This window comes from Brassica oleracea, chromosome C1 (assembly GCF_000695525.1).
Source record: "Brassica oleracea var. oleracea cultivar TO1000 chromosome C1, BOL, whole genome shotgun sequence".
Lineage (NCBI taxonomy): Eukaryota > Viridiplantae > Streptophyta > Magnoliopsida > Brassicales > Brassicaceae > Brassica > Brassica oleracea.
Genome location: NC_027748.1, coordinates 15,949,107 through 15,974,335, shown reverse-complemented (window position 1 = coordinate 15,974,335; position 25,229 = coordinate 15,949,107). Strand labels below are relative to the sequence as shown.

The 25,229-nt window shown below is 34.2% G+C and overlaps 4 protein-coding genes and 2 long non-coding RNA genes across 9 annotated transcripts in view; 1 reads left to right on the top strand and 5 right to left on the bottom strand.

The window, feature by feature from the left end:
• Positions 1-51: 51 nt before the first annotated feature.
• Positions 52-1,548, bottom strand: LOC106297526. The gene is made up of 4 exons (XR_001261442.1): positions 1,206-1,548; positions 1,078-1,110; positions 642-734; positions 52-527 (listed from the first exon to the last, which is right to left on the bottom strand). It is a non-coding gene; the product is annotated as an uncharacterized LOC106297526 (long non-coding RNA).
• Positions 1,549-6,153: 4,605 nt separating this feature from the next.
• On the bottom strand, positions 6,154-6,890 carry LOC106308988. Its single transcript, XR_001263577.1, has 2 exons — positions 6,785-6,890; positions 6,154-6,641 (listed from the first exon to the last, which is right to left on the bottom strand). It is a non-coding gene; the product is annotated as an uncharacterized LOC106308988 (long non-coding RNA).
• A 216-nt stretch (positions 6,891-7,106) lies between these two features.
• Positions 7,107-10,074, top strand: LOC106308950 (ABC transporter D family member 2, chloroplastic). The gene is made up of 8 exons (XM_013746053.1): positions 7,107-7,593; positions 7,680-7,747; positions 7,830-8,156; positions 8,239-8,403; positions 8,475-8,703; positions 8,790-9,031; positions 9,122-9,604; positions 9,693-10,074. The coding sequence occupies exons 1-8, from the start codon at positions 7,218-7,220 to the stop codon at positions 9,873-9,875; spliced, it is 2,073 nt and encodes a 690-aa protein (XP_013601507.1). The 5' UTR covers positions 7,107-7,217; the 3' UTR covers positions 9,876-10,074.
• An 87-nt stretch (positions 10,075-10,161) lies between these two features.
• On the bottom strand, positions 10,162-18,463 carry LOC106308965 (aminodeoxychorismate synthase, chloroplastic-like). 4 transcript variants are annotated; one of them, XM_013746064.1, is made up of 4 exons: positions 17,473-18,463; positions 17,311-17,378; positions 17,109-17,173; positions 10,162-10,236 (listed from the first exon to the last, which is right to left on the bottom strand). In XM_013746064.1, exons 1-4 carry the CDS (start codon positions 17,636-17,638, stop codon positions 10,197-10,199), a joined length of 339 nt encoding a protein of 112 aa, XP_013601518.1. In that variant the 5' UTR covers positions 17,639-18,463; the 3' UTR covers positions 10,162-10,196. The 4 variants fall into 4 exon arrangements, 3 of the variants coding, with proteins under 3 accessions (XP_013601518.1, XP_013601524.1, XP_013601530.1); XM_013746070.1 differs by lacking the exon at positions 10,162-10,236 and adding an exon at positions 16,100-16,258; XM_013746076.1 differs by lacking the exon at positions 10,162-10,236 and adding an exon at positions 16,297-16,636.
• Positions 18,464-21,919: 3,456 nt separating this feature from the next.
• On the bottom strand, positions 21,920-23,931 carry LOC106342666 (glucan endo-1,3-beta-glucosidase, basic vacuolar isoform). Its single transcript, XM_013781670.1, has 3 exons — positions 23,797-23,931; positions 23,199-23,682; positions 21,920-22,689 (listed from the first exon to the last, which is right to left on the bottom strand). The coding sequence occupies exons 1-3, from the start codon at positions 23,858-23,860 to the stop codon at positions 22,197-22,199; spliced, it is 1,041 nt and encodes a 346-aa protein (XP_013637124.1). The 5' UTR covers positions 23,861-23,931; the 3' UTR covers positions 21,920-22,196.
• A 1,144-nt stretch (positions 23,932-25,075) lies between these two features.
• LOC106296215 (DNA-directed RNA polymerases II, IV and V subunit 9B) overlaps positions 25,076-25,229 on the bottom strand; it is a 1,859-nt gene continuing 1,705 nt past the window's right edge. Inside the window, exon 5 of the mRNA XM_013732301.1 lies at positions 25,076-25,229. The gene's annotated coding sequence lies outside the window, so the exon portion shown is untranslated.

Here is a 25,229-nt window from a genome sequence, read left to right as displayed (position 1 = left end):
ATATTTTTAAGTAGTAAAAGTAAGTTAAGAGAACATTAAGAAACCCAAACATTTTTATGCTACACTACGTTGCAAGGCTCTTAATTAAAAGTTCTTAAAACAAAATTATTATAAATTTTAATTGCATGAATGTACTAGTTTTAATTGCATGAATGAAATATGATTCACAAAAAAAAACATCATGATGTTTCTGAATCATGAAAGAACATAACAAATGTTTCTTTCCTGATGAAACCGATAAACCAAACATTATAATTAACAACTGTACCATGCCAACCTGATGATAACACTAACATATACCTTTTCTAATCTATTTTATTACTATCTTTCATGAAGATGGCTAATAACTAAGTCACAAGCTGCTTACCAACGTGCTTCATCACATACCTTTTTAAGAAGGCTTCATTGGTATATGCCAAGACACATGGAATCGAAGGGGATTCACTTCCAAGCAACCCTTTGGCGATGAGAGCTTTGATTACGTTACACCTAGGCACAATCCTCTTCTCCATGCTGTATCCAAGTAGCTGAGGAAACAAAGGCACAACCTTTAGTGGCCAATTCATCTGATTCACAGCAAACTCAATCTTTTCCTTCACCAACCTCAATCAATACATCAAGATGAAACAACAAAGACGTACCCTTTTCTTAATTAAGCTTTGGCCAATGTAGGATCCAACTCAATAGCTTTCTTTGTATCTGACACAGCTTCTGCTCATCAAGAACTTGTGACACTACCAAACGAGATTTCAACACAGAAGAACATTATTTTGAAAATCAATATTCAAAAATCTAAACTTTACTCCGCCTTCAAGAAGAGCTCAGAGAAACAGAGCACAAGGAAGACAACTCAAACAAAAAAAAAGCAAAGACTTTCATCGGAGGAAATCAATCCCACAAACAAAAAACAAAACTTTACTCCTTTATTGCTCATAATTCAGAGAAACTATCAAAACCCCTAATGCATCATTCAACGCTCAGCAAAACAGAGCCAACAAAGACAATTCAAACACACACACAATAAAAACAGTGACTTTCGTCAATCCCACAAACAAATCTCTGAAGGGTAACACTCACCTGTATCGCAAAGTCGGTAAAACTCCTGAACATCTGCCGAGAAAAAGGCAAATCAAAAAGTTGAGATTTTTAACGACAATGGAGGAAGAAGAAGAAACAAAAACGAAGAGCGAGTAACCAAATATTACCAGTGGTTAGAGCCTTAATCATGCCATTCCTACGACCCTTAAAATCCCTAAAAACCTCCTCCACCGTGTGTGGGTTGTACGCGGCACCACCACCGTCGCCACCTCCTCCGTCCATAATCTAACACACAGAAGAAATATATTTGACTTGCCCTGAAGAATTGGGGAGGAATCGTCGCCATCGAGTATCGTCTGAGAGATTTTGGAGAATGGTCGACGAGAGGGAGAGAGACACGGAGTGGGAAGAGAGAAAGAGATGAACGCTCTTTAGCCAACACGTGTCTCAAAAGACCGTCTCTTCTAACTCCTAATCAAGCAACATTTCTTCCTATTTAACCTAATTTTCTTTTTTTTAATTGCTATTAATACTAAGAGACAGGAGTTGCATACCCCTCTTATATGGAACATGTTTCATAAAAATTCAAATTATTAATCAAATGCTATAAAATAGTCAAATCAACAGACTATTATTATATAAAAATATAATCATTATTGGTACAAAATTATTAACAATCAATTTTATATTATGATATGACATATATAATTTTATTATATTATTATACATCGTTCCCCTTCCAAGAGAAGGTTCTTTTGCTTTACCCACCCGTCCGCCGCTGGAAACATATACAATTTTATCATATTATAAGAACATATATATATATATATATATATATGATAACATATAAAATTTATATAAACTATGATAAAAAACATATCGAAGTTAAATGAACAATACATTTTCATGTCAAAAGAGTTAAAACATAACTTTAGTACTACTCCCTGTTTCATATTAAGTGTCGTTTTATAGAATTTTTTCGTTATAAAATAAGTGTCGTTTTCGATTTTCAATGCAAAAATTTATTAATTTTATGCAAAATTTATTTTTCTATTGGTTGAAATATGGTTAGGTGTATAGGTAATAGTGTTTTTTATAGAAACTGTACAACATTAATTGTTTTCTTAATCCGTGTGCCGAAACCTAAAACGACACTTATAATGAAACAGATGGAGTATTATTTTATTAATAATTATCATATAACTAATCATATTTTAAATTGTATATACGATATATATTAGATTTATAAGTTATAAATTTACTACTTTATTAATGTTAATATGATATTTGTAGCATTCTTTATATGGTCATTTTGTTTATACGTAAGTAACAATGGAAATAGGTATTGGTCCAGCCAAGGCACTTGAATGGAGAACCCTAAATCATACAAACATTCGAGCAATCATAGGCATTAGATGAGAAAAATGGTAAAATACGCAAAGGACTAAATTTTTTTTTTTTTACTATACTTAAGTTCTTTCCACTTCTCTGCGAAATATGGAATTGTTCCTATGAAATGGTTGTCACTTATATGCATGTTTAAAGTACCAAGATAAAAACAGAATCACAGTGTGTCTACAAGCTTAGAAAAATATAACTTGTTTAAATGAGGATAAAAACAAGTTCCTTAAGCTGGTCAGTTTTGCAAATGAAGATGGAATCTTCCCACTGAACTTGTTTGAGAAACTCAAACTTTAATATAGGTTCATACAGTTGAAGGTCCGATAAACTCCTGAGCGTTGGATGTAATGACCCATAAAGCTGATTGTTTTCGAAGAAATTATAACTATAGACCAAGAAAGAAAAACTCTACTTAAGATAACATGAGACGAAAGTTTCTACAAAATCTAAGGAATTAACCAAAAATAAAAGCATAATCAATTTTCTCCTAAAAAATTTGTCATATTACCCGATATTAAGATAGTTCCTTAAGCACTGTTCTTGTGTGTTTCAAACAAACTCAAATTACTAAACCAACAATTTCAAAGAAAAACTAAGTCAAATAAAATCAAAATTAGCTCAATCAAAAGGGATTGAAGAAGCTTTACTCACAATCTTTCTAGAGAAGTAATGTTTCCAATCTCTTTGGAGATTGTACCAGCTAACATGTTTCCCAAAATTATGTTGCATTTTGAGAAACGAAATCAAACATAATACATATATATATATGCACAAAAATGATTTTTTTGCTGAATTTTTACTATTTTTTTACTGATTTTTTTTTTTAAAAAATGTCATGTTTGCTTATATTTGGAAAGAAGTAAGACTCAGTTAATCGATCCATATTAGAAATTTCTGGCTAGATTACTGCAAAGTAGGAGTAAAATTTTGAATTAGTTTGGAACGATATAAAATTATATTTGTGTTTGTGATTTGCTTATAGCTGTTGGAGAAAAGGAAGACCAACAAGATCTTCTGGAAGAGAACCTTAGACGACCATGTGTCGTTAGAACTCTGTTTAGAGCCCAAGATTCCATGTTATTAACAATAGTACACGAAGAAAGAGAAAAGACTTACATTCATGCGACATGACAGAAGTACAATTCCAACTAGTTCTGGACGTTCGGGTACCCGTTAGCGTTCGGATCGAGTTTTTCAGTTTTTCGGGTTTTCGGATTTACGCTCTTAGGTCCCATACTAAAATTTTATTAGTACGGGTCGGGTTCAGATAATAACACTTCGGATTCGGTTCAAAATTGTATTGCGTCCTAAAACCCATAAAGTAATCATATATCGTACGAATTCGGGTTATATCGGTTCGGTTCGGATATAACCGAAGTAAAAAACAAATTTTTTGAACTAAAACATAAAGAAAATCATCTAAATTAAATAAAAATTAATATATCACACATAAAATTGATAAAATAACAATAAAATGTTAAATCAAGCATGAAAACAAACATTATTTGTAAACAATATGTATTGCTTTATAGAGAGTAGACTTTTTATTTCAATGAGCAAATTATAAAATACTTATTTATTACTAATTGGTACTTAAACCATTTATTAAAATTTTAATATTTATTATTATATATCATTTTACCACAAATATTGAATTTAATAACTGAAATACTTATATATATTTCAAAATATTTATATTGACTATTAATTTCGGATTTTTCGAGTTACTCGTTCGGGTTCGGTTAATAACACTTCGGGTTCGGATATTTTTTGTACCACCCTAAAATACCCGTTCGGGTATTTTTATATTTTGGGTCGGATAACGGGTCGGGTTTTTCGGTTCGGGTTCGGTTCGGATTTCGGGTTCTGGATTTTATGCCCATGCCTAATTGCAACTCACAAAATCTTCAGAACCGTTTAAGTCGCTTGGTCAACAAAGGTGATGTTTAAAATGGACAATTTTAAAAGTTAGAGATTAAAATGATTTAAATGAAAGGTTTTTATTTTGTTTTGTTGAAAGATCTGAGTTTATAACAGCTTTCTCTATTTGAATTAGAAAAATCTAATTATTTTTTTACTTAGTTACTTCTTCAAGAAAGCCATTAAATTAAATTAATTGCATCTTCTCTTTGAGTTCACATTTTTTTAATAATGAATTAAAAAATATTCATAGTAACAGACGAATATGATTTAGATATATTTATCAAACTAGCAGTTAAATGAGTTAAGAATCCGGTTGCATCTATATTATCAAAGACCAAAAGTTGTACTTGCAAATCCAAATGAAAATTTTACATCAATCATTATCTTCTTTTTGTGAACTTTAATGTTTGGGCTTTAATTTGTATGATCTTTCGAACTTAATCTCGGATTTGCTGTAAGCATTTGGTCCTTTAGCGACTTTACTAATACCAAAGCCGACAAAATAAAAGTAAAAATATATTATATATAGGCTGGAACTGAATTATCCATTTTTGGAATGGAATTACGTGAAATGATCAATTTCATTAATTCAAATTTTTTTTTACCATTTAACATGAAAAGATTGAAATGCTCATTCCATCAACTCATAAAGAATTTAAACAAAATATAAAGCAGAACATTCCATGAAAATTTTGATTTACGAGTTACAAACTTTTGATTACACTACATTCCATTTATCTTATTTCATTCTTCTTAATTCCATTTATTCCTTTTTAATTTACGAGTTACAGGCTTAATGCCCTAGTTATTAAGTGATTTTGCCATGAAATTTTTTAAGGGTGTTTTATTGAGAACTTATGTAGGTATTACTCATACAAACTAATATGACATATATATATATATATATATATTTAGATAGAATCGGTCTAATATTACTAAAGCTTTTTTTTAAAAATTAGTAAAACCACTGAATGTTTTGCTTTTATTGAACGAATTCCGAGTTCAGTTGGTATATTTTCTCCAGTTTCGCCTTGTATCCATACAAGATGAATATAATTATGATATTATTGCTATAATTTATTAATATCCATTTATTAATGATCCAGGATGTAATGATAAATAAATCAGCAGCCAAATTATTAAAATTATTTATTTATTAAAATAAAAAAGGTAATGACTGATTTCAGTTACTATAGATTTCGATGTACTTTTTTTTATAAAAAACAAGAGTAAACCAAATCCTAGTCTTTTTACAAAAGAATTCGATCGCATGGCTCCCTCTATCTGGGCTTGTCTCAATATATTTTCTTGTTGTTAGGTTTTTGGTCGTTTTTGTCCCAGGTTAGAGTGTGTAGGCAGAGTACTTATTCAACACGGCCAAGTTGATTCACTTTACCCGCCGCATCAGGGACCATGAATCAGTTGAGAGGCCGAGAGGAACATCAATTCTAGCTACCGCAGCTGTTTCTCATCCAAAGGAGAAAGCCAGAACTCGTTGGTCGTTTTCCAAGGTAAATCATTCTTTTTTTTCTTTGTGTGAATTTGTGGTTTTCCTTGTTTCAGGTGTGTGATTGCTTTTTGGTTTTATGGGTTCCTGCGACATTCCGAGTGTTTTGTCTGGTTTAGTTGTTTGGCGCATTTTGCATTTTTGTCTGGTTTAGTTGTTTGGCGCATTTTGCTTATATAACAGTCGTAATCTGTACATCTCTTAGAATCCTTCACTCTGTTAAGGTTTAGTTTCTGTAGAGGTTTTGCTTTGCTACAATCACAATGGGTTACGCATGGTTTAAGTACAATAGAAGGGTCTATATATATATATATATATATTATATAGTCTCATACACAATGAGGGAATCGATAAGTTAGCAAACAAACCGGATGGAAGAGCTAAGTTCAAAGCTGAGCTGCAACATATAGGAGAGCATGACACTCCAAGCCGAAGTTTGCAAAAGCTCAGCTCCAACTTCGTATTTCATTTCTGGTCTAGACAATTAATGGCTGTTTAACAAACGTCATAATCCCCCCACCACCCCCCTCACTCATCTTCATCTTCCCATGCAATTAGCCAAGGGTTCGCCGTTAACGGAAGAGGCAAGTCACATCACATCTTCTCTCGCTTATGAAGTCTGGGATTTTATTACATTTGCTTGGAAATGCTTTGGTTGCTCTTTATGGCAGCAACCAGATATCAACCATCTCACGAGGACAGCGTCAAGTGATGAATCACTTGGGGTTATCTGTGCACTTTGATGCGAGAAAGCTCAGCAGAAAGTCCACACCTAGCAAGAACATGAAGTAGCAGAACAAAAAAAACTTGGGTCAAGCGCTAAACTAGGTTCAGTATGTAACAAAGATAAGATGTTGGTCGGGAGAAGTTGATTTGATTAGATCTTTGTCGAGAAGTTATATGGAATATGAAAACCTGGTGGTGATGAGGAGAGAGTCGAGTACATGAAGCAACTGGAAATGTCGTGTGTTGTAACACACATAATTTTGTGAAGCATCCACCCGTTGAATGAAACTGCAGAAGTTGAGGCACTTGAAATCCTATTATTTTTTTTATATTTTTTATAAAGGGATAGACGTAAAGGAAAACATTCCACGTTTCCTTCCCAACCAACCAACACTTATCTTATTAGATTTATGTATGGCTGGAGAATTTTCCTTATCAAGTTACGCGGGACATTTACTCTAGAAAGAATTCCATTAAAATTCATCATCGTCAGATTTAAAATATTTTTACCATTAAAATCTTTCATACTTTGAAAAAAGTTGAGTAAAATGCTGCTGATGTTGGGAAGTCCATTAAAAAACAAATTCATTTCTCCATCCCATAAAACGAAGCAAAGCCTCCGATGATTTTGATAACAGCTCCCCCTTTCCCCACTCCTCGTTCTCACATCGTCCTCCTCCGCCATTTACATCTCCCTCCTCCTCCTCCTCCTCTTCGCCATGAATCAACTACTAATCGGAGCAAAAGTTCCCGTTTCCGAAGAAGCGTCTCCGCTGCATCCTCTTTGCTGCCGCAACCACCTCGTAATCCGGATAAGGCGTCGGAGTTGAGGGCTCTTTGGAAGCGATTCTGGAAAGTGGCGGCGCCTTACTGGTTTTCGGAGGATAAAGACCAGGCCAGGCTGCGTCTAGGCGCCGTCTTCGCTCTAACTCTGGCCACCACCGGAATCAGCGTCGGATTCAATTTCCTCGGCCGTGATTTCTACAATGCTCTCTCCAGTAACGTTTTTCCTTCTTCTTCAAACTCTCCTTTTTATCTATCTATCTTCCTTAACGTTTCTTTCTTTCTTTTTTTTGTTTCAAAGACAAGGACCAAGAGCAGTTCACCAAGCAGTTGCTTTACTACCTCTGTGGCTTCGCCGGCGGCATCCCGGTGAGAACCCCTTTTTTTCTTTTTCTTTTTTTTTTCTTTTTTCTTTTTATATTAAAAAAAAAAAAAATACATGTTTTTGCAGTTCTTTGTGCTGAGAGATTATGCGAAAGAGACTCTATCACTGAGATGGAGGTCTTGGATGACCAAACACTACCTCCAGCGCTATTTGAAAGACCAAACCTTCTACAAGATTCAGTCCCAATCCATGATCGACAATCCTGATCAGCGCATTGTTGACGACCTGAGCTCCTTCACTTCTACAGCCCTGTCTTTCTCCCTCACTCTCTTCAGCGCCACCATCGACCTCATCTCCTTCAGCAACATCCTCTTCACAATTTACCCTCCCCTCTTTCTCCTTCTCTTGCTCTACTCCCTTGGCGGAACTGCCATTAGTGTCTTTCTCGGCAAGGTATACTTTACTTCTTTCATCATATTGCTTGCTTGCTTGCTGCACTATTAAACTAATTCCATTTTCCTTCTCTCGAGCTCAGGGACTAGTGAATCTCAACTTTATGCAAGAGAAGAAAGAGGCTGACTTTCGCTACAACCTTGTCCGCGTCAGGGAAAATGCTGAATCCATTGCTTTCTACGGAGGCGAGCAGAATGAGATGCTGCTTCTACTCGACCGTTTCAGAAGCGCTTTTGATAATTTAACTGTAACCTTTACCCACCCCTTGATTCTCTTATCCCTATAGCTTGGTTTGTTCATTCGTTTCGCGTGCTGCAGGAATTGCTTATAGCATCTAGGAACCTAGAGTTCTTCACGGATGGGTACCGCTACCTCATTCAGATTCTCCCTGCTGCTCTTGTTGCCCCAATGTTTTTCTCTGGCAAAATTGAGTTTGGTGTTATTAACCAGTCTGTCTCTGCATTCAATCACATCCTCGGAGACTTCTCCCTCGTTGTTTATCAGTTTCAAGCTATCAGCGCTTTCTCTGCTGTCATTGACCGACTTGGTAATAACACTCTTTTTTTGCTTTTTTTTTGTCATTATTAGCCTTTTTACGCATCTAACCATATCAAAGACTTGTTTACAACTCAGGTGAATTTGATGAGCTTTTGGATAACAACATCACCTCTCACACCATGGACGAGATTGAGCTGACGTATCAGAGTGCGGGGAGGTCTTCTTTGCTAGTAGATTCCAATGGTTCTTCACTCCAGTCTCGACCTGAGAACCAAAAGCTTCTGGAGATCCAGGAGCTCACTCTTCAGACACCAACGAATGGAACCACATTAGTTCACAACTTGACTGCACATATATATGACAAGGATCATCTACTGGTTAAGTTTTCACCTTTTTTGACTGACTATTTTCTGGTTTCAAGCATAGATGCTAAAATAAGGTAGGTATTAAATGGCATATTTTAACAGATAATGGGTCCTAGTGGGAGTGGTAAAACTTCTCTCCTAAGAGCAATGGCTGGTCTTTGGAGGTCAGGGAAAGGAAGAATCACCTTCTACCTCAATCCTCAAACTCTGGAAAATTCAGTTAATACAAGTCCGGGAGACGTTTTATTCCTTCCACAAAGGCCTTATATGGTTCTAGGAACTCTGCGTCAGCAATTGCTTTATCCTGCCTGGACTACTACTACTACTATGGATGGTGGCAGTGAAAGAGACGATGGAATGGATGAGCTTAAGAAGCCAACAACAGATGATCTGATGCGGACGCTAAAGAATGTTCGTCTTGGACATATAGTGGATCGCTTTGGTGGTCTTGATTCGTTTCATGAGTGGTCCAGTGTGCTCTCACTGGGCGAGCAGCAGCGCCTTGCCTTTGCACGGTTATTATTGTGTCAGCCGAAGCTAGCTCTCCTTGATGAATCCACCAGTGCTTTGGATGAAGCTAATGAGGTACTTACTTGGGTGCTTTCTCCTCTCATTTTTAGAATAATATCTCGTATGTAACAGTGCCAATTCATTTCTCATGATGCGTGCGTAGGCACACCTCTACCAGCAAATCCAGTCAGCTGGGATTACATACATAAGCATTGGCCATCGGCAGACGTTGACCAAGTTCCATAACAAGATCTTACACTTTTCAACGGCAGACCCAAAGAGCATAGAACGGAACTGGAGAATAGAGGACGTGAATGCCAAAGAAGATTCTTTGTTGAATCAATAAGAGTTGCGGAATGGAAGCCGATCAAAACCTGATTAATTATTTTTTACATAAGAGACCGAGAAGAACCTGAAACATGCTTTGTCCTGAAAGAGACATCGTCTGAAACACCCTTTTTGTACATAAAAATTACAGCAATCATAAAATTTTAGTGTAAAATGGCAAAATATGTTTTGTTTGATTGATGTTTCTCTCTTCTATATATTCACCAAAACTTAGATCACCTCTGTTTCTTGGATTCACCAAAACTTAGATCACCTCTGTTTCTTGGATTCTGGTCAAAGAGAACCATCGGTTTCTTAATACTACTTTATGAATGCAGATTTACAGCAAGCTGAAACAAATTACACACGGATGGAGAACCCTAAATCATACAAACATTCAAACAGTCATAAGCATTAGATGAGAAAAAAAGTAAAATAAGCAAAGGACTAAAAAAATTAAACGGTCTTACATATACTTAAGTTCTTTCCACTTCTCAATGAAATCTGGAATTGTTCATTTGAAATGGTTGTCACTTATATGCATTGTTTAAAGTACTAAGGAACAAAATCAGAATCAAAGTGGGTCTACAAGATTAGAAATATATAACTAGTTTAAATGAGGATAGTAACATGTTTCTCAAGCTGATCAGTTTTGCAAATGAAGATGAAATTTTCCCAGTGTTATTGGGATTAGAAAATTACAATTAAAAAAAAAACTTGCATAAAATTTTAAATATTTTTTTAGCAATAAAAATTATATAATTACAAAAATTGAATTAAATAATATTTTGAAATTGTAAAATGTTATTATATTTGTATTTCAACTATTATATTTTTTGTTAATTATTATTATAGTATTGATGATCTATGAGTTATCATCATATTTTTAAAAACTTATGACAATATAAATCAACATGTAAATGTCAATGTCACAATTAGTTTTTAAGCTATGTCATCATTGTTTATACGTCATGTCATTATTTTTCTATCAAAATCATTGTGGTAATGACACATGGAAATCACTTCTTGAATAATGTCTCAGAGATAACTAATCATATTTTAAATTTTATATATTAAATTATTCATAAGTTATACTTTTACTATTTTATCAATGTTAATATGATATTTGTAGCATTCTTTATATGGTCGTTTTGTTTATACGTAAGTAACCATAGAAGTATGCATTGGTCCAGCCAAGTCACTTGAATGGAGAACCCAAAATCATACAAACATTCAGGCAATCATAGTCATTAGATGAGATGAATGGTAAAATAGACAAAAAGACTTAAAAAAAAAAGGTCTTACATATACTTGAGTTCTTTCCACTTCTCGATGAAATATGGAATTGTTCCTTTGAAATGGTTGTCACTTATATGCGTGCATGTGTAAAGTACCAAGAAGAAAACAGAATCACAATGTGTCTACGAGATTAGAAAAATATAACTTGTTTAAATGAGGATAGTAACAAGTTTCTTAAGCTAATCAGTTTTGCAAATGAAGATGGAATCTCCCAAGTGAACTTGTTTGAGCTAAGATATCTCTCTCGGATATTCAGGATCTTCTTCCCTTCCGGTGTTCTGATTTGGAAAAAGCTTATCTCTGCAGATATGTTCTCGAGTGCGAAATCAAGGGAACCATTTTCTCTATGCCGCTAAACAAGAGCCCATGACCTGATGATTATTCTGTGGAGTTCATTAGAACCTCTTGGGACACTGTGGGGAGTGATGTAGTCGCTGCAGTGGGTGAATTCTTCAGGGTTGAGAAATTTCTCAAAGACTTGAACACAACATCCATCGCTTTGATTCCTAAAAAACCAGAAGCGTGCTCCCTTGGTGACTATAGGCCTATCAGTTGCTGCAATGTGGTTTAAAAGACTTGAACACAACATCCATCGCTTTGATTCCTAAAAACCAGAAGCATGCTCCCTTGGTGACTATAGGCCTATCAGTTGCTGCAATGTGGTTTACAAGGTTATCTCTAAGATAATTGCTAATAGGCTGAAACCGATCCTTAAGAAATGTGTTAGCCCAAACCAAGCAGCTTTCTTGAAGGGTAGGAGCTTAGGTGAAAACGTTCTGCTAGCCTCGGAATTGATCAGGGACTATAACAAAAATACTTGTTTGAAGAGTGACATGCTGAAAGTGGATATTCGAAAGGCTTTTGATACCGTTTGTTGGGACTTCATCATCAAGCTTCTCCAAGCTCAAGGTTTTTCGCAGATGTTTACTACTTGGGTTAGAGAATGTATCTCCTCCCCGAGGTTTTCAGTCGCTATAAATGGAGAGCTGGCTGGGTTTTTCCAAGGAAAGAAAGGGTTAAGGCAAGGTGACTCTATCTCTCCTTACCTGTTTATAATGGTTATGGAAGTCCTTTCTAGGTTATTGAACAGAGCTGAGCTACATAACTCCTTTCGGCTGCATCCATTATGTTCCACTCCCCGTCTTACTCACTTGCTTTTTGCGGATGATTTATTGGTTTTCTCTGATGGCTCTCGGTTTTCTATCAATGGTATTAAATCAGTTATGGCTACCTTCAAATCTTGGTCTGGTTTGGATATGAATAATGCTAAGTCTGAGATCTTTTTTGGAGGATATCCTGATATTCAAGCATCGGTCATGGCTGACTTATTGGGTTTTCGGAGAGGGACCTTTCCAACGAGGTATTTGGGGCTTCTGTTAGACCCAAAAAAGATAAACATGGCTACTCTCCAACCTTTTCTAGAGAGAATCACTTCTAAGCTTCATTCATGGACTGTTAAATGTCTCTCTTTTGCGGGGAAAGTGAAGCTCATATACTCTGTCATCTATGGTATGGTGAACTTTTGGAGTTCGGTATTCATCCTCCCTAAGCGGTTCTACGCAAAGGTGGATTCCCTGTGTGCATCGTTCCTTTGGAAGAATTCTACTTCTTCCTCTGTTGGAGCCCGAGTTTCTTGGGCTGATATATGTAGGCCGAAAACGGAGGGGGGTCTTGGCCTCAGGCAGCTTGAAGATTATGACTTGGTTTTTAGACTGAAGAGACTGTGGAACTTCTTCTCTAACTCCGGATCTTTATGGGTTGCGTGGCTGTCCCATAACCGGTTTCGTGATCAAAATTATTGGCTTGTACGAGACTCTCAACGTTTTTCTCCTACAATACGTGGTATGTTGCAGCTCAAGAATCTCATACCCCAGTTTCTTAGATGTATTGTGGGTGATGGTCAATATGCATCCTTCTGGTATGATTACTGGACAGAATTGGGTCCTTTAAGCACTATGTTTGGCTCATCAGGCACCCGCCAACTCCAGATTCCTATCTCTGCTTCTGTATCTGAGGCAGTTGTAAATTGTAACTGGTTCTTTCCATCAGCCCGTTCAGAAGAAGCGGTCATGTTACAGGTTGTCTTGTCAACCACTAGTGTCCCTTCTCCTTCCAATTGTTCTGATACCTACCGCTTGAGGGGTCAATCTGGTGGTTTTACTTCTGAGTTTTCAACTCGTTTTACTTGGGACAGGTTGCGAGTTACTTCTCCAACTGTTTCTTGGTTTGAAGTGGTGTGGTTCAAGGAGGAAATTCCTCGTTGTTCCTTTATTACATGGCTGTCTATGTTGGCTAGATTACCAACAAGAGATCGATTATTGTCTTGGGGTTTACAAGTGCCGGATTCTTGTGTTCTTTGTGCTGATGGTCTTGAATCCCACAACCGTCTGTTCTTTGACTGTCCGTTCGCGGTTCAGATATGGAACAAGTTCTGTAGGCTTTTTATCTCATCACCTCCTGCTCATCTCCAAGCAGCAGTGCTTATGTCCTCACAGTTTCAAGATCCTTATTCCTCTCAGGTTAAAGTGATTTTCAAGCTGATTTTGCAGGTGATAATCTACGGTTTGTGGCGGGAGCGTAATGCTCGTATCTTTAGAAATGTGTCTCTTCCTCCTCCGGCCTTTTTCAAGTTGGTTGATCGTTCTCTGCGTGACAGGCTACTCTCTTTTCCCCGGGATCCCTCTCAGGCACATTCGTTGCTCGAGTTGTACTTTTGGTTTGTTGATCCTTTTAGTTAACCTCCTTGTATGATTTTTATTTCTCTATTTTATTTCTGCTCCTTGTAATTAGTTGCTTTGCAACATTTTAAAACTCAAAAATGGTATGAATTTTAACATTTGCACCAAAAAAAAAAAAGCAAACGATCATTAACATTATATCTAGACTTTTAAAAAATTTGAAAAACTCAAATTTTGATATAATATAGTCGTTGAAGGTCCGATAAACTCTTGAGCGTTGGATGTAATAACCCAGAAAGGCTGTTTGTTTTCAAAGATATATAACTATAGACCAAGAAAGAAAAGCTCTACTTAAGATAACATGAGACAAAGGTTGCAACAAAATCTAAAGAATTAACTGAAAATAAAAGAATAATCAATTTTCTCCTAAAAAGTTGTCATATTACCCAACATAAAGATAGTTCCTCAAGCACATTTTGTTCTTGCGTGTTTGCAGACAAGCTCAAATTACTAAACTAACAGTTTCAAACAAAAACTAAATCAAATGAAACCAAAATTAGATCAATCGAAAGAGATTGAAGAAGCTTTATTCACATTCTTTCTAGAGAAGTAATGTTTCCAATATCTTTGGAGATTTTACCAGCTAACTTGTTTCCCAAAATTATGTTGCATTTGGAGAAACGAAATCAACATAATACATAAATATGCACAAAAAAATTACTTTTTTTACTGAATAAGGTCAGCCCGGGCTACGCCCGGAATTTTCGTATAATTTTTGTTATATGTTTGGTATTTATATTTATATATATATATATGTGTAATAAAATATATGCCTTTAGGCTATTTTAAAATTATTTTCATTATTAAAAGCTATGTATAACACAATAAACAAAATGAATAAATAATAAATTAAATCTTAGTTATGGTCTAATTTTTTTTATCTTGCTTATTTATGTTTAATGTAAAATAATTGTTAAAGATACACAAATTAAATTTTACTTTAACTATAGAACCAATGCTTTTATAATTTTAGAACATTTTTCTTTTGAAGTTTTTTTTTCTTCAACCTGTCCTACATATATTTTGATTTATTTGTACCATCTATATTTTCCAATATATATATATAATCAATTTTGAAAAATGGTCATAATCGTTTTTACATAATACTGTTTTTTTTCTTGAACAAAATAGTTATTAACAAAGTATAACAAATTATATATTGTGGTTAAAATTTTATATTATAGTTGTCATTGGATGTCATATGATAATGCATAATATGTACTTTGACATTTTTTTTAAAAGAAAACAATGCATGATATGCAAGTGAGGCTTTTTTTCTCATAGAATAAAAAAATATTGACACCAACAGGACCGTCTAATAGCACGCGCAAGTAGAGCGGTCGAACAAGACCCGAAATATAAAAATAAAAAGCTTAAGAATTTTTTAAAATATATAGATAAATTATGGTAAAAGACTATTAAATTTTAGAAATAATGCTAAATTTAGAAATTATAATTAAAAAAATCAGACAATGTTATTAAATTTTAAAATTACTTGACAAAATATACGATTAATAATTTTTTTGAACATGGTCTAAAATTAATTTGAGACGACCCTGGACACTAATATTTTTTGGTCAACAGATAACCAATTTGATCCATGTTAAATATGTCAAGCTCCTTTATTTATTGTTCTAATCTCCTGTTCTTACTTATTCTATTATATCAATCTTGAATAATCTTCTTTACTAAATAGGATTTCATCTTTTTCTTTAAGTTCTACAACATTCTTATCTTTTTATCATTAATTTTTCTAGAACTTGAACACAACGGATATGAGAACCACATTTTCAACATGGAAATTTGTATTATTGAGAAACTTGGTTTCGAAACCACATAAGACTTACGAAACATTGTACTAAAGTTATTTGTACAAAAGAACTTGACAAATAAACTTTCAAATGAACATATAATTTTTTATATACTTGAAAAACAGGCTTGAATGGCATCTTACAATGACTTTACTAATGAACATATAATTTTTAAATACTAAACCTATATCGTTTTTATTTTGAATTTTCTTTGATATATATAAAAATAAAGGCTTCATTGTTTTAACTGTCACACAAGTTGCTACTAACTATAGTAGGATCAATACTACATGTGAGTTGTCTAAGAGTTTAATATGAATATATAGAGATTTAGTGACATTTTGGTAGGGTATACCATGAGTCGTATAGGCTTAATTACCAATATCCCCCAGCTTCGCTCTTGATAGGGCAAGTTTCATGAATATATAGACACAAAGAAATTCTTAAAAGAAAGAAAAATTCTTTAAAGTAAAACATCAATTAGATCTACGTAATAGGTGAGCTTGCATGGTCATTATATCATCCATCTATTACGCAGGCTTATTGTTCTCAACCTGATAGAAGTATAGAATAAAGCATTGTCACACGCCTTGATTTTCTTTTTCTTACTCAAGTATGGTCAATTATAACCATTAAGCAAAATATATCTCTCATAAATTATGTATATAACGTTAACTATTTGCTGTAGTGGCCTACAATATAATTGCTCTTTCATTTTTCGACTACTGTCTAAGCCATGTAAGCGACAAACTCATAGAGATTATACAACAAACAGAATCTAAGAAGCCATGTATCAAACTAAAAGCTGGAAGGAAAAAAAATATAACTCCTAATAACATATTGAGAACTTGATTGGCAATAAAACAAAAGCGGCTCTTCAAGTTCTTCTTCCCAAAAATATCCTTTTCTCTCATATGTTGTGCAACTGATAACTTTAAGTGATCATTACAATGACAACTGAACGTTATCAACTATGGCAGATTCTAAATCGTGTTCAACGTCTCTGACTTCTACACCAGAACATGAATGCATGTGGCAGATGTGGAAGGAAAATCACCTTAGGTGGTAAGTGATTTGAGAGCAATGCATTGCTTCTAAATTCGGTTATCAGCCGTTAAACATCCCCACACCTCTACTAAAACTCTGAATAACTTTGTGTTTCAGTTTGTGTGAGTAGTAGATGACCTGCTCAGAATACAATATGTTCCATCATGTTCAATCCCACTACATGAAGTACATGAAAATGGTGAGTAGCATATCTATAAGACACTGAGAAATAAAAAATAATGCAGAAATGACCAAATTAAAAAAAAAAAATGAATTGTTTCAGCTGACAAAAATTCATTTCTAGAAAAGGCACATAAAGAGCATTGAAAAATCCTTGTATTGTCAAAACCTCAATACCTTAATCGTCCATGGACTGGTTCCGGGGCATGCACCACATAATCTCCATAGATATAACCCAGTGCCTGTCAAAGAATGTTGTCTTGGTTGGTTCACAAAAATAACGGAGAAAGAGAGAGAGATAAACTACTCATTTTCATGACTGTGCAAGAACTAAGCCAAGAAAGCTAATAGATATTAGCAAGTAAGAAGACATAAGTACCTGATGGCCAAGGCAAACGCCTAGAATTGGAATATCACGACATTCAAGCAAAAGGAGAAGACATATTCCTACAGAGCCAGAGCCATGTTCAAAATGAGACAAACAAATGTGGATCTATAAGGGGACATAAAGCAAAAACTCAATAAAAAGTTAGGCTGGTGCCTATATCAGTCAACAAAGTCCTCACAAAGTCAAGCCTTTCCATAGAGTCTTTTCTCGGTAGACTCTTGTTAGCAATGGATGAATCTTCCAAGTGCCCTGGCACAATATGTTTCAAGATCGCTTGCCAAACCCAACACTCCAGCTGATCCACCATGACTCTCTCCATCCTCCACTCTACAACCCTACAACCCGCTCGACACCGTCCCCGACGTTCTCAACGCCGCTTTCTTCCGTTCAATCTCCCGTTCCCGTCTTTACCCAACCAAAATCGATCTCAAGTGCGGTCCAATCTCAAACGGAGGCGAATACTTCATGAGTATCTCAACCGGTACTCGACAAACAGCCTTCAGATCGTCAAATAATATAAGAGAGTTAGACAGCACTTGGATTAAGCCGCTTCTATCATGTTCTACGCTTGGACTCAGACAGAGTATGTCGACGGCGAGGACGACTATTTCTTATCAATACATACAGGCCCAAACAATTCAAACTCAACAACTGAGCCCAATAAGAAACTTCGAATAAATGAAACGATGAGTTTCGTAATACTGGCACACGTGGCACAATGATACGAAGTGACTTTCCTAGCAGGAATCCTATGTGTCACAATGAGGAGGGAGTAAAACACTCCTTTATATAATTAGATGTTTTACCTTTTTTTACTGATTTTTTTAATAATGACTTGTTTGCTTACATTTGGAAAGAAGTAAGACTTCCAGTTCTGCCAGTATTGATCTATATAAGAAGTTTCTGGCTTGATTATTGCAAATTAGGAGTAATATTTTGAATTAGTTTGGAATGGTATCTAATTATATTTGTATTTGTGATTTACTTATAGCTCTTGGAGAAAAGGATGACTAACAATCTCCTTTGGAAGAGAACCATGACGATCATGTGTCTTGAAAACTCTATATTGAGTCCAAGATTCCTTGTTATCAACAATATTACATGATATTATTGTTTTAAAGAGAGAAGACTTACATTCATGTGACATGACATAGTGTATTGTTGACAAAAGTATAATTGCAACTCACAAAATCTTTAGAACCGTTTGAGGCATTTGGATTTCTCCATCCACCCTATGTTGATGTTGTATCGCATGATCGATATTGAATTTCCGTTTAAGCTATTTTAATTCTCAATTTTTAAAAATTATTCTTTATAAACTTCAGCTTTTGTTCACCAGACTATTTTAGATACCATAAAAGTCAATATTAAAATAAAAGTCAACATACAATCTTGAACTATTAAAACAGAAGTACATTTAGTACTTAGCCCTGAGTTTTTCTAAATAATTACCACGAAATGCCACTGACCTATCTAAACTATTAAAACAGAAGTACACTTAGTACTTAGCCCTGAGTTTTTTTAAATAATTACCACGGAATGCCACTGACCTATTAAACTGTCGTCTTAAACTTTTCCTAAACCAACTAAAATAAATTGACTTTACTTCACCTTAAATTACGTGTATCTTAAACCTAAAATCAAATCACGGGGCATAAGTCGCCTCTTTCTTTCTGATCACATCTCTATCTTTCAAAGAGAGAGAGAAAGAGAGCGATTCTGGTACATCGTAATTTCTTCCGACCATAGCCCGACTGTTTTTTCTTTTATATATTTCGATCTATGATCGACTTTATGTTGTGATTTTCAATATTCCAATCAGTTCCTTCAAGTTTATATTTCTTTCATCGGTTGAAGTTGATTAAATAAAGTTTCAGTTTTTTTTTTTACTAAAGTTTCAGTCTTTCGGGATGGGTTTTGTTTGTAATATATTTCTCACGGTTAAGACTGATTTTTAATTCCGATCTTAGATTGGATTTAATGGCGTCTCACCGGTTTCAATTGATTTTATTCCTTCACTTACTTTTCTTGGTGAATCTCTTCTGTCTTCTGTTTCTAGGGAGTAATATCAGCAATATCCTTTTGCCATCAGTCCTGAGTGGGCGGTCTTAATATCCTCGCGCTGGTTTTCCGATGAAGAGGGGTTGCGCTTCTCTAGCATCTGAGCATAACCGATGAAGAGGAAGATTAAGGCGACAAAGGTGAAACAGCTGGAGTTTTGGATCAAGATCAGATGCATGAGATTTGAACGGCGGACATTGACGGTGGTGATCGTCGGAGTCGAAGACTGTTCGGAGCGGTGGGTGACGTGTCCAACTTGCTTCCTCACGAAGACATGAATGTATTTGTGTTTTCGTTTTGGGCATTGGTCCAATTGTGGTATAATTGACCCAACACATTAATAAAACTTCTATTGCAGGTAAAAAAACAAAAAGAAAAACTCAAAATCACATCATTCTCCCCGCAACACTTTCTAAGTGAACCAATAGAAGGGAAACATGTTTCTGTTTTTTTTTCCAGAAAAAAAATAATATATGGGCTTGAATCTATTATATAACTATCCACAAAGTAATTGTAATTGTAAATTATGATGTACAAAATTTTAAATCATAACAAAATGACCCAAGTCACTTAACTAAATTAGGCTTGCTAAATTAATTTTTCAACAAGCTGTACTTATTTTTGAATTTTTTTTTTTTTTGCTAACTTGCTTTTTACTATTTTATTTATGTTTCTGTCTAAGTAAAGAAAACAAGGCCTTCTTCTACTAGCCTATTCCCAATCCCCAAATTTTGAACTTTATATTCAACTTTACATCAAAATATTTATAGTATAATTAAATAAAAACTCACAAGTATAATTAAAACTCTAATATTTGACATTTTAATATATAGTTTACCAAATAAAATGAATATGAGGACAGTAAAAAACAATCTCATAGTTTATAAATAGAGGTTAAACACATTGAACAAGACAAACCAATAACCTATGAATCTATAACAAGAATTTAAACAATTAAATTTATGGTATTGTCAAAAATTTAAAACATATAATTATAAAAAACAAAATCCGCGCGGGCGCGCGGATCAAAAGCTAGTTGAAGTTTAAAATGAAAACTAGATCTCGATCCGCGCAATCGCGCGGGTTTTTGTTTTTATTTATTTTATATAAATATTTTGTTTTCAATTCTAAATTGGTATATATTATAATATATGTGTCTATCAATTTTAAAAACATAATAAGTTTACGGTATATATTTTTCATTAAATAAATTGTTTTAAACTTTCACATGTATTTGTATCTTCTTCTATATATATATTTTCGGGTTATTATTTCATTATTAAAACCGTAACTATATATATATAAAGATTAGTAAAATATTTTTGTATTGTCATATTCAAAGATATTGTAACATTTCACAAATTTAGAAAGTTTTAAAAAAATTAAACTTTTCGATTCATAGATTTATATTATCGAGTAAATAATTAAACATTTAGTTTTTGTTTAATTTTTAAAATAAACTATATAGTTTAAAATTTGTTTTCATTGGTTTAAGGTAGTAAAAATTAATCATTGTTAGATAATATGATTTTTAGTATTTAAAAAAAAATCTTTATAATTTTAAAAGTTAACATCGACAAATATTTAATATATGGAAGTATAGTATTACAACATTAAATTATATCTATTTAATTTATACTATATATAAATCCAATGAATTATCTATTCTTTAAATCCAATTATTGATAGCCCAATAAAATTTTCTGGTAGACCCAAAATTTAAATGATATGATTAGAGATTAAATGTTACATGACTTTCTAGGAATATGTTCATTAGGTCCATTTTTAAATAATCACACATGAATCAAGGTTGTAACTTCTGTTTTAATATATAAGATTTTTAAAAGCTGGAAATTAAAATAGCTTAAACGCAAGTTTTTTGTTGTTGTTTCGTTGAAAGATCTGAGTTTTTAATTATTTTTATTTAGTTACTTATTTAAGAAAATCATCAAGTAAGTTAATTGCATTTTCTCCCTTTGGATTCACATTTTTTCTTTGTTTTATAATGAATTAAAAAAAATATTTATAGCAATGACAAGTATGATTTAGATACATTTGTTAAACTAACAGCTAAATAAGCTAGTATCCGGTTGCATCTATATTATCAAAGACCAAAGTTGTATTTGCAAAACCGAAGTTCAAAGTCATCAATCATTATCTTCTTTTAGTGGACTTTTAAATGTTTGGGTTTTAATTTGTATGATCTTTAGCACTTAATCTCGGATTTGCTGTAAGCATTTGGTCCTTTAGTGGCTTTATTAATAACAAGGCCGACAAAAAAAAGAAAGATATAATGCCCTAGTTATTCAGTGATTTTGCATCTAAACTATAACATTTTTCCATTCACCAAGTTTACAAACTAGAGAGCTTGATTCTTTCCACAGAAATTGGAGCACGTGCCTAGCAAAAATTGCTTACTTTGTAACTTAAAACGAATACAAAACCAATTCCACTTTCTAATACGGTTGAATTCAACGCGTGTATATATTGCATCACAATCCTATACATTGGCATCACAATTCACAATGTTAATACTGTCTAATTCAACAAGCTAACAATTCGGCGGTAAGATTGTGAACAATGAAAGGGCTAGCTTGATAAAATTCAACGGTATTTATCAAGAGTAACCAAATGGATCAAGGTACTTCTTATTTCAAACAGCCAAAAAAAAACAAATTTATGATCTCTGGAAACTCTTTATTATTTGAGATTATTTATGGGATTATCGCTGACGCTCCCCCATATTATTTCAAACATTCATAGAAGTCTCATATACATGGTGAGATCACATATTATCATCATCTCGATTCAAACCATCACTCGACCGCCGTACCCTCCCTCACGCCAGCGAATGCTATCGGAAACTTTGGCTGTTTATTAGGGAAAAACAAACCGAAGTTCTTCTCGATCTCAGGATTCTTCTGATTCTCATCGAACATGGCGAACAAATACGTCTCCACACCTCTCCCAGGTCTCTTTGGCGTCCCTTTGTTCTCTCTCACACGTGCCGCAAGGTTCGTGTAATACGCTCGCGCGTTATCAAAAGTCGCAGCGTTTCCGCCGTTTGAAGGCCATCCGCTCTCCGAAACGACGACGGGAAGAGATCCACCACCTGAACGTTCTACGGCAGAGTAAACGACGTCGAGCAAGGCGTCAAAGAGGTTTTGGTAGCCGCGAGATCCGTCCCAAACTATGACGTTAGGAGAAGTGAAGAGAGCGTAGGAGAGGGAGATGTCTCGTGGGTTGCCGATGTAGCTGAAATAAGGGTAGATGTTGGCCAGTAACACCGAGTTCGTGCTCGTCAAGAACCTGATTAGTCAAAGAGAGTTATTTGGGGAAAATGAACCAAATACACTTCTTGGTTTGGCTGGTTTATTTGGGTCAATTGAACTTTTGTGAAATCAGGTTAATTACTCCAGTAAAAAATTATTGCAAAATGATAAATTGAGTGATAATCCATCTATCCAGTTAAAATATTTTTAAATGTACTATTTTCTATGCAACTATTTTAAAATATCAAATCCATAGTAATTAAACAAATTCATTTAACTTTCAAAATTTGCAGTTTATCATTTCTAGCTAATAAACTGCGAAATGTTTTAATATATATATATATATATATATATTAGAAAGAAAATTTTAAAAAATTTATTTTATAAAAAAAAACTAATATACTACAGTAACGTGCTATAAATTTATAACATGTTATTTAGAGGAACATTTGTTTGAATTAAATATTTTGTAACAAAAAGTTATAGCTATCACTATCTAGTACGTAACCGAAAACTGATTAAAAAAAAACAAATACATGAACTTACCCGATGATGGGATCGATATACCACCTAACGTCACCACGAAACTCTCCAGCGGAAGGAGGGAAAGAGTTTCCAATCAAAGTCATATCAACGGCCGTAGAGACTTTGATCCTATCTTGAAGATTCGCACCTCTTAGAGCATCGTATACGTTACGCATCGCAGGGAGCACATCGCCGCCGCCGTTGGACGGTACAACTTCGTTACCGACGGCGATGTACTTGAAGTTAACGGCGGGATGATGGTTAAGAACGTTGTTTTGGAGCCACGCTCTAGCTGAGGAAGGGTTAGTGAGTGAACGGAGATCGGAGTTGGGGACGCCGACGAGGACCTCGATGCCGGTGTTTTTAAGAGCGTTTAAAGCTTCTTGGTTTGGGTCGTAGAGACGGACTCTTCTGATGTTGTTTTGTCTGAAGAGAGCGATGGTGTCTGGTTTAGACGGAAGGTTGTTCCCCATCATTCCATAACATACACCTACTGGTTCTCCACCTGGTTTCATCATTCAAATTAAAACATTAATGAGCCATGTTGTTAATTAAGTTTATATACCATAATTAGTAATGATAATATAATAGCCATGTAGAAAGAGAGAGAGATAGATACTTGTTGGAGCGAGGATGGTTGCGAAGAGAGCAAGAAGAAGATACAGTGGGATCATTTGTGACATATCGAAATTGATGTGTAAGTCTATTGATACTGTGGGTTATCGATAACTCATTGTCTAATTGGGTTTATGCTTAAGCTTTTTTATATGCAAAATATGGTGCGTATACTTGAGTTTATTTATTTATTTTATAATTAAGAATATGGATATGTTCGTATAAATTGTGTATTATGTAGAGTTGAGTGAGAATAAAAAAATTACTGTTTATTAAATGAAATTTAAAGTCATTAGTCGGGTCAAGTAATTGAGTATGTAAGGTCGGCTCGAGTGTAAATACAAGATGAATGTATGTAACAATGAGAAGATCATGTCGAAAAATGGGTAGAGAAATGTCCCTTTCCAAATCGAGAAAGTAGATAGGAGATTGCTTATGTTTTCCAACACTGTTAAATCAATCCTAATGTATTTTTTCTGTCTTTACCTATACAAAATTTGATTTTATTTGACTCCAGGTGTATTTAATCAAATATTTAGTACTAATATTAAACGAATGACGAGAAACAAATTCGATTAAGCACGTAAGAGATTTTGAATGACTATTTAACTTTTTCTTTTTAGTAAGAGATTTTGGGTTTGTACATTCGGTAGAACTAAACTCTATACAAGTTAAACTTTTATTTGTAGAGTGAATCCTTTCCAATAGAATTTGTACATGTGATCTCTCAGATATCTATTAGATATAAACAACTTCACCAACAACAAATATAGACATTTGAAGTTTTGTCTCTTACGTGCAAGTTGCAACAACTTGTAACTTGTGAAATTAAGATAAGCTCTTATTCAATGTCAATGGTTCTAGTATAATTCCACTCATGAGGTTATTACTGATTACTTGACCTTTGTGGTGGTCCAATTTGATTTTTTCTAAGCAATTGTTAATTTTCTTATTTGATTACATATTTAGGAAGAAGGAATATGCTTTGTCAAGTTGAGTTGAGATAATGTCATCACTTCAACTGTGGATATTATAATTTGAAAGCAAACAGCAGCCCACGCGAAACTTTCAATCATCTTGTAGAGACTCCAGTTTCTATACCTAACCATCCATAATCGTGTATTATATACAATGATTCGTTTGAAACATAAACTTCAATAAAAATAAATTTGTTGACAATTTCAACATACATAATTCAATACGGTAACGTAGGCTTTATCATTAATAGTTCTATCGAGAAGATTATACTCATCAACTTTTTATGATATCACACAGCAGCCGGCGGCTAAAGATGACAATTTTCAGTTTCCACGTATTCATAGACAAGAACGAGTTTTCTGAACGGCCCCTCAGAAATCAGCAAATTCATAATTAGACTAGGTAAAAACTAAAATGATCATAAAAGACCCTGAAAATTCAAGAACTCGATAACATCCC

Coding starts and splice junctions, on each gene's coding strand:
- LOC106342666 (XM_013781670.1), bottom strand. CDS start 23,860: ATGTCACAAATGATCCCACTGTATCTTCTTCTTGCTCTCTTCGCAACC. Junction 23,683..23,796: donor AACCATCCTCGCTCCAACAA/GTATCTATCTCT, acceptor TGATGAAACCAG/GTGGAGAACCAGTAGGTGTA. Junction 22,690..23,198: donor TATATCGATCCCATCATCGG/GTAAGTTCATGT, acceptor TTGACTAATCAG/GTTCTTGACGAGCACGAACT.
- LOC106308950 (XM_013746053.1), top strand. CDS start 7,218: ATGATTTTGATAACAGCTCCCCCTTTCCCCACTCCTCGTTCTCACATC. Junction 7,748..7,829: donor GCTTCGCCGGCGGCATCCCG/GTGAGAACCCCT, acceptor ATGTTTTTGCAG/TTCTTTGTGCTGAGAGATTA. Junction 8,704..8,789: donor TGCTGTCATTGACCGACTTG/GTAATAACACTC, acceptor TTTACAACTCAG/GTGAATTTGATGAGCTTTTG.
- LOC106308965 (XM_013746064.1), bottom strand. CDS start 17,638: ATGGAGAGAGTCATGGTGGATCAGCTGGAGTGTTGGGTTTGGCAAGCG. Junction 17,379..17,472: donor GACTTTGTTGACTGATATAG/GCACCAGCCTAA, acceptor CTGGCTCTGTAG/GAATATGTCTTCTCCTTTTG. Junction 17,174..17,310: donor GCGTTTGCCTTGGCCATCAG/GTACTTATGTCT, acceptor ATTCTTTGACAG/GCACTGGGTTATATCTATGG.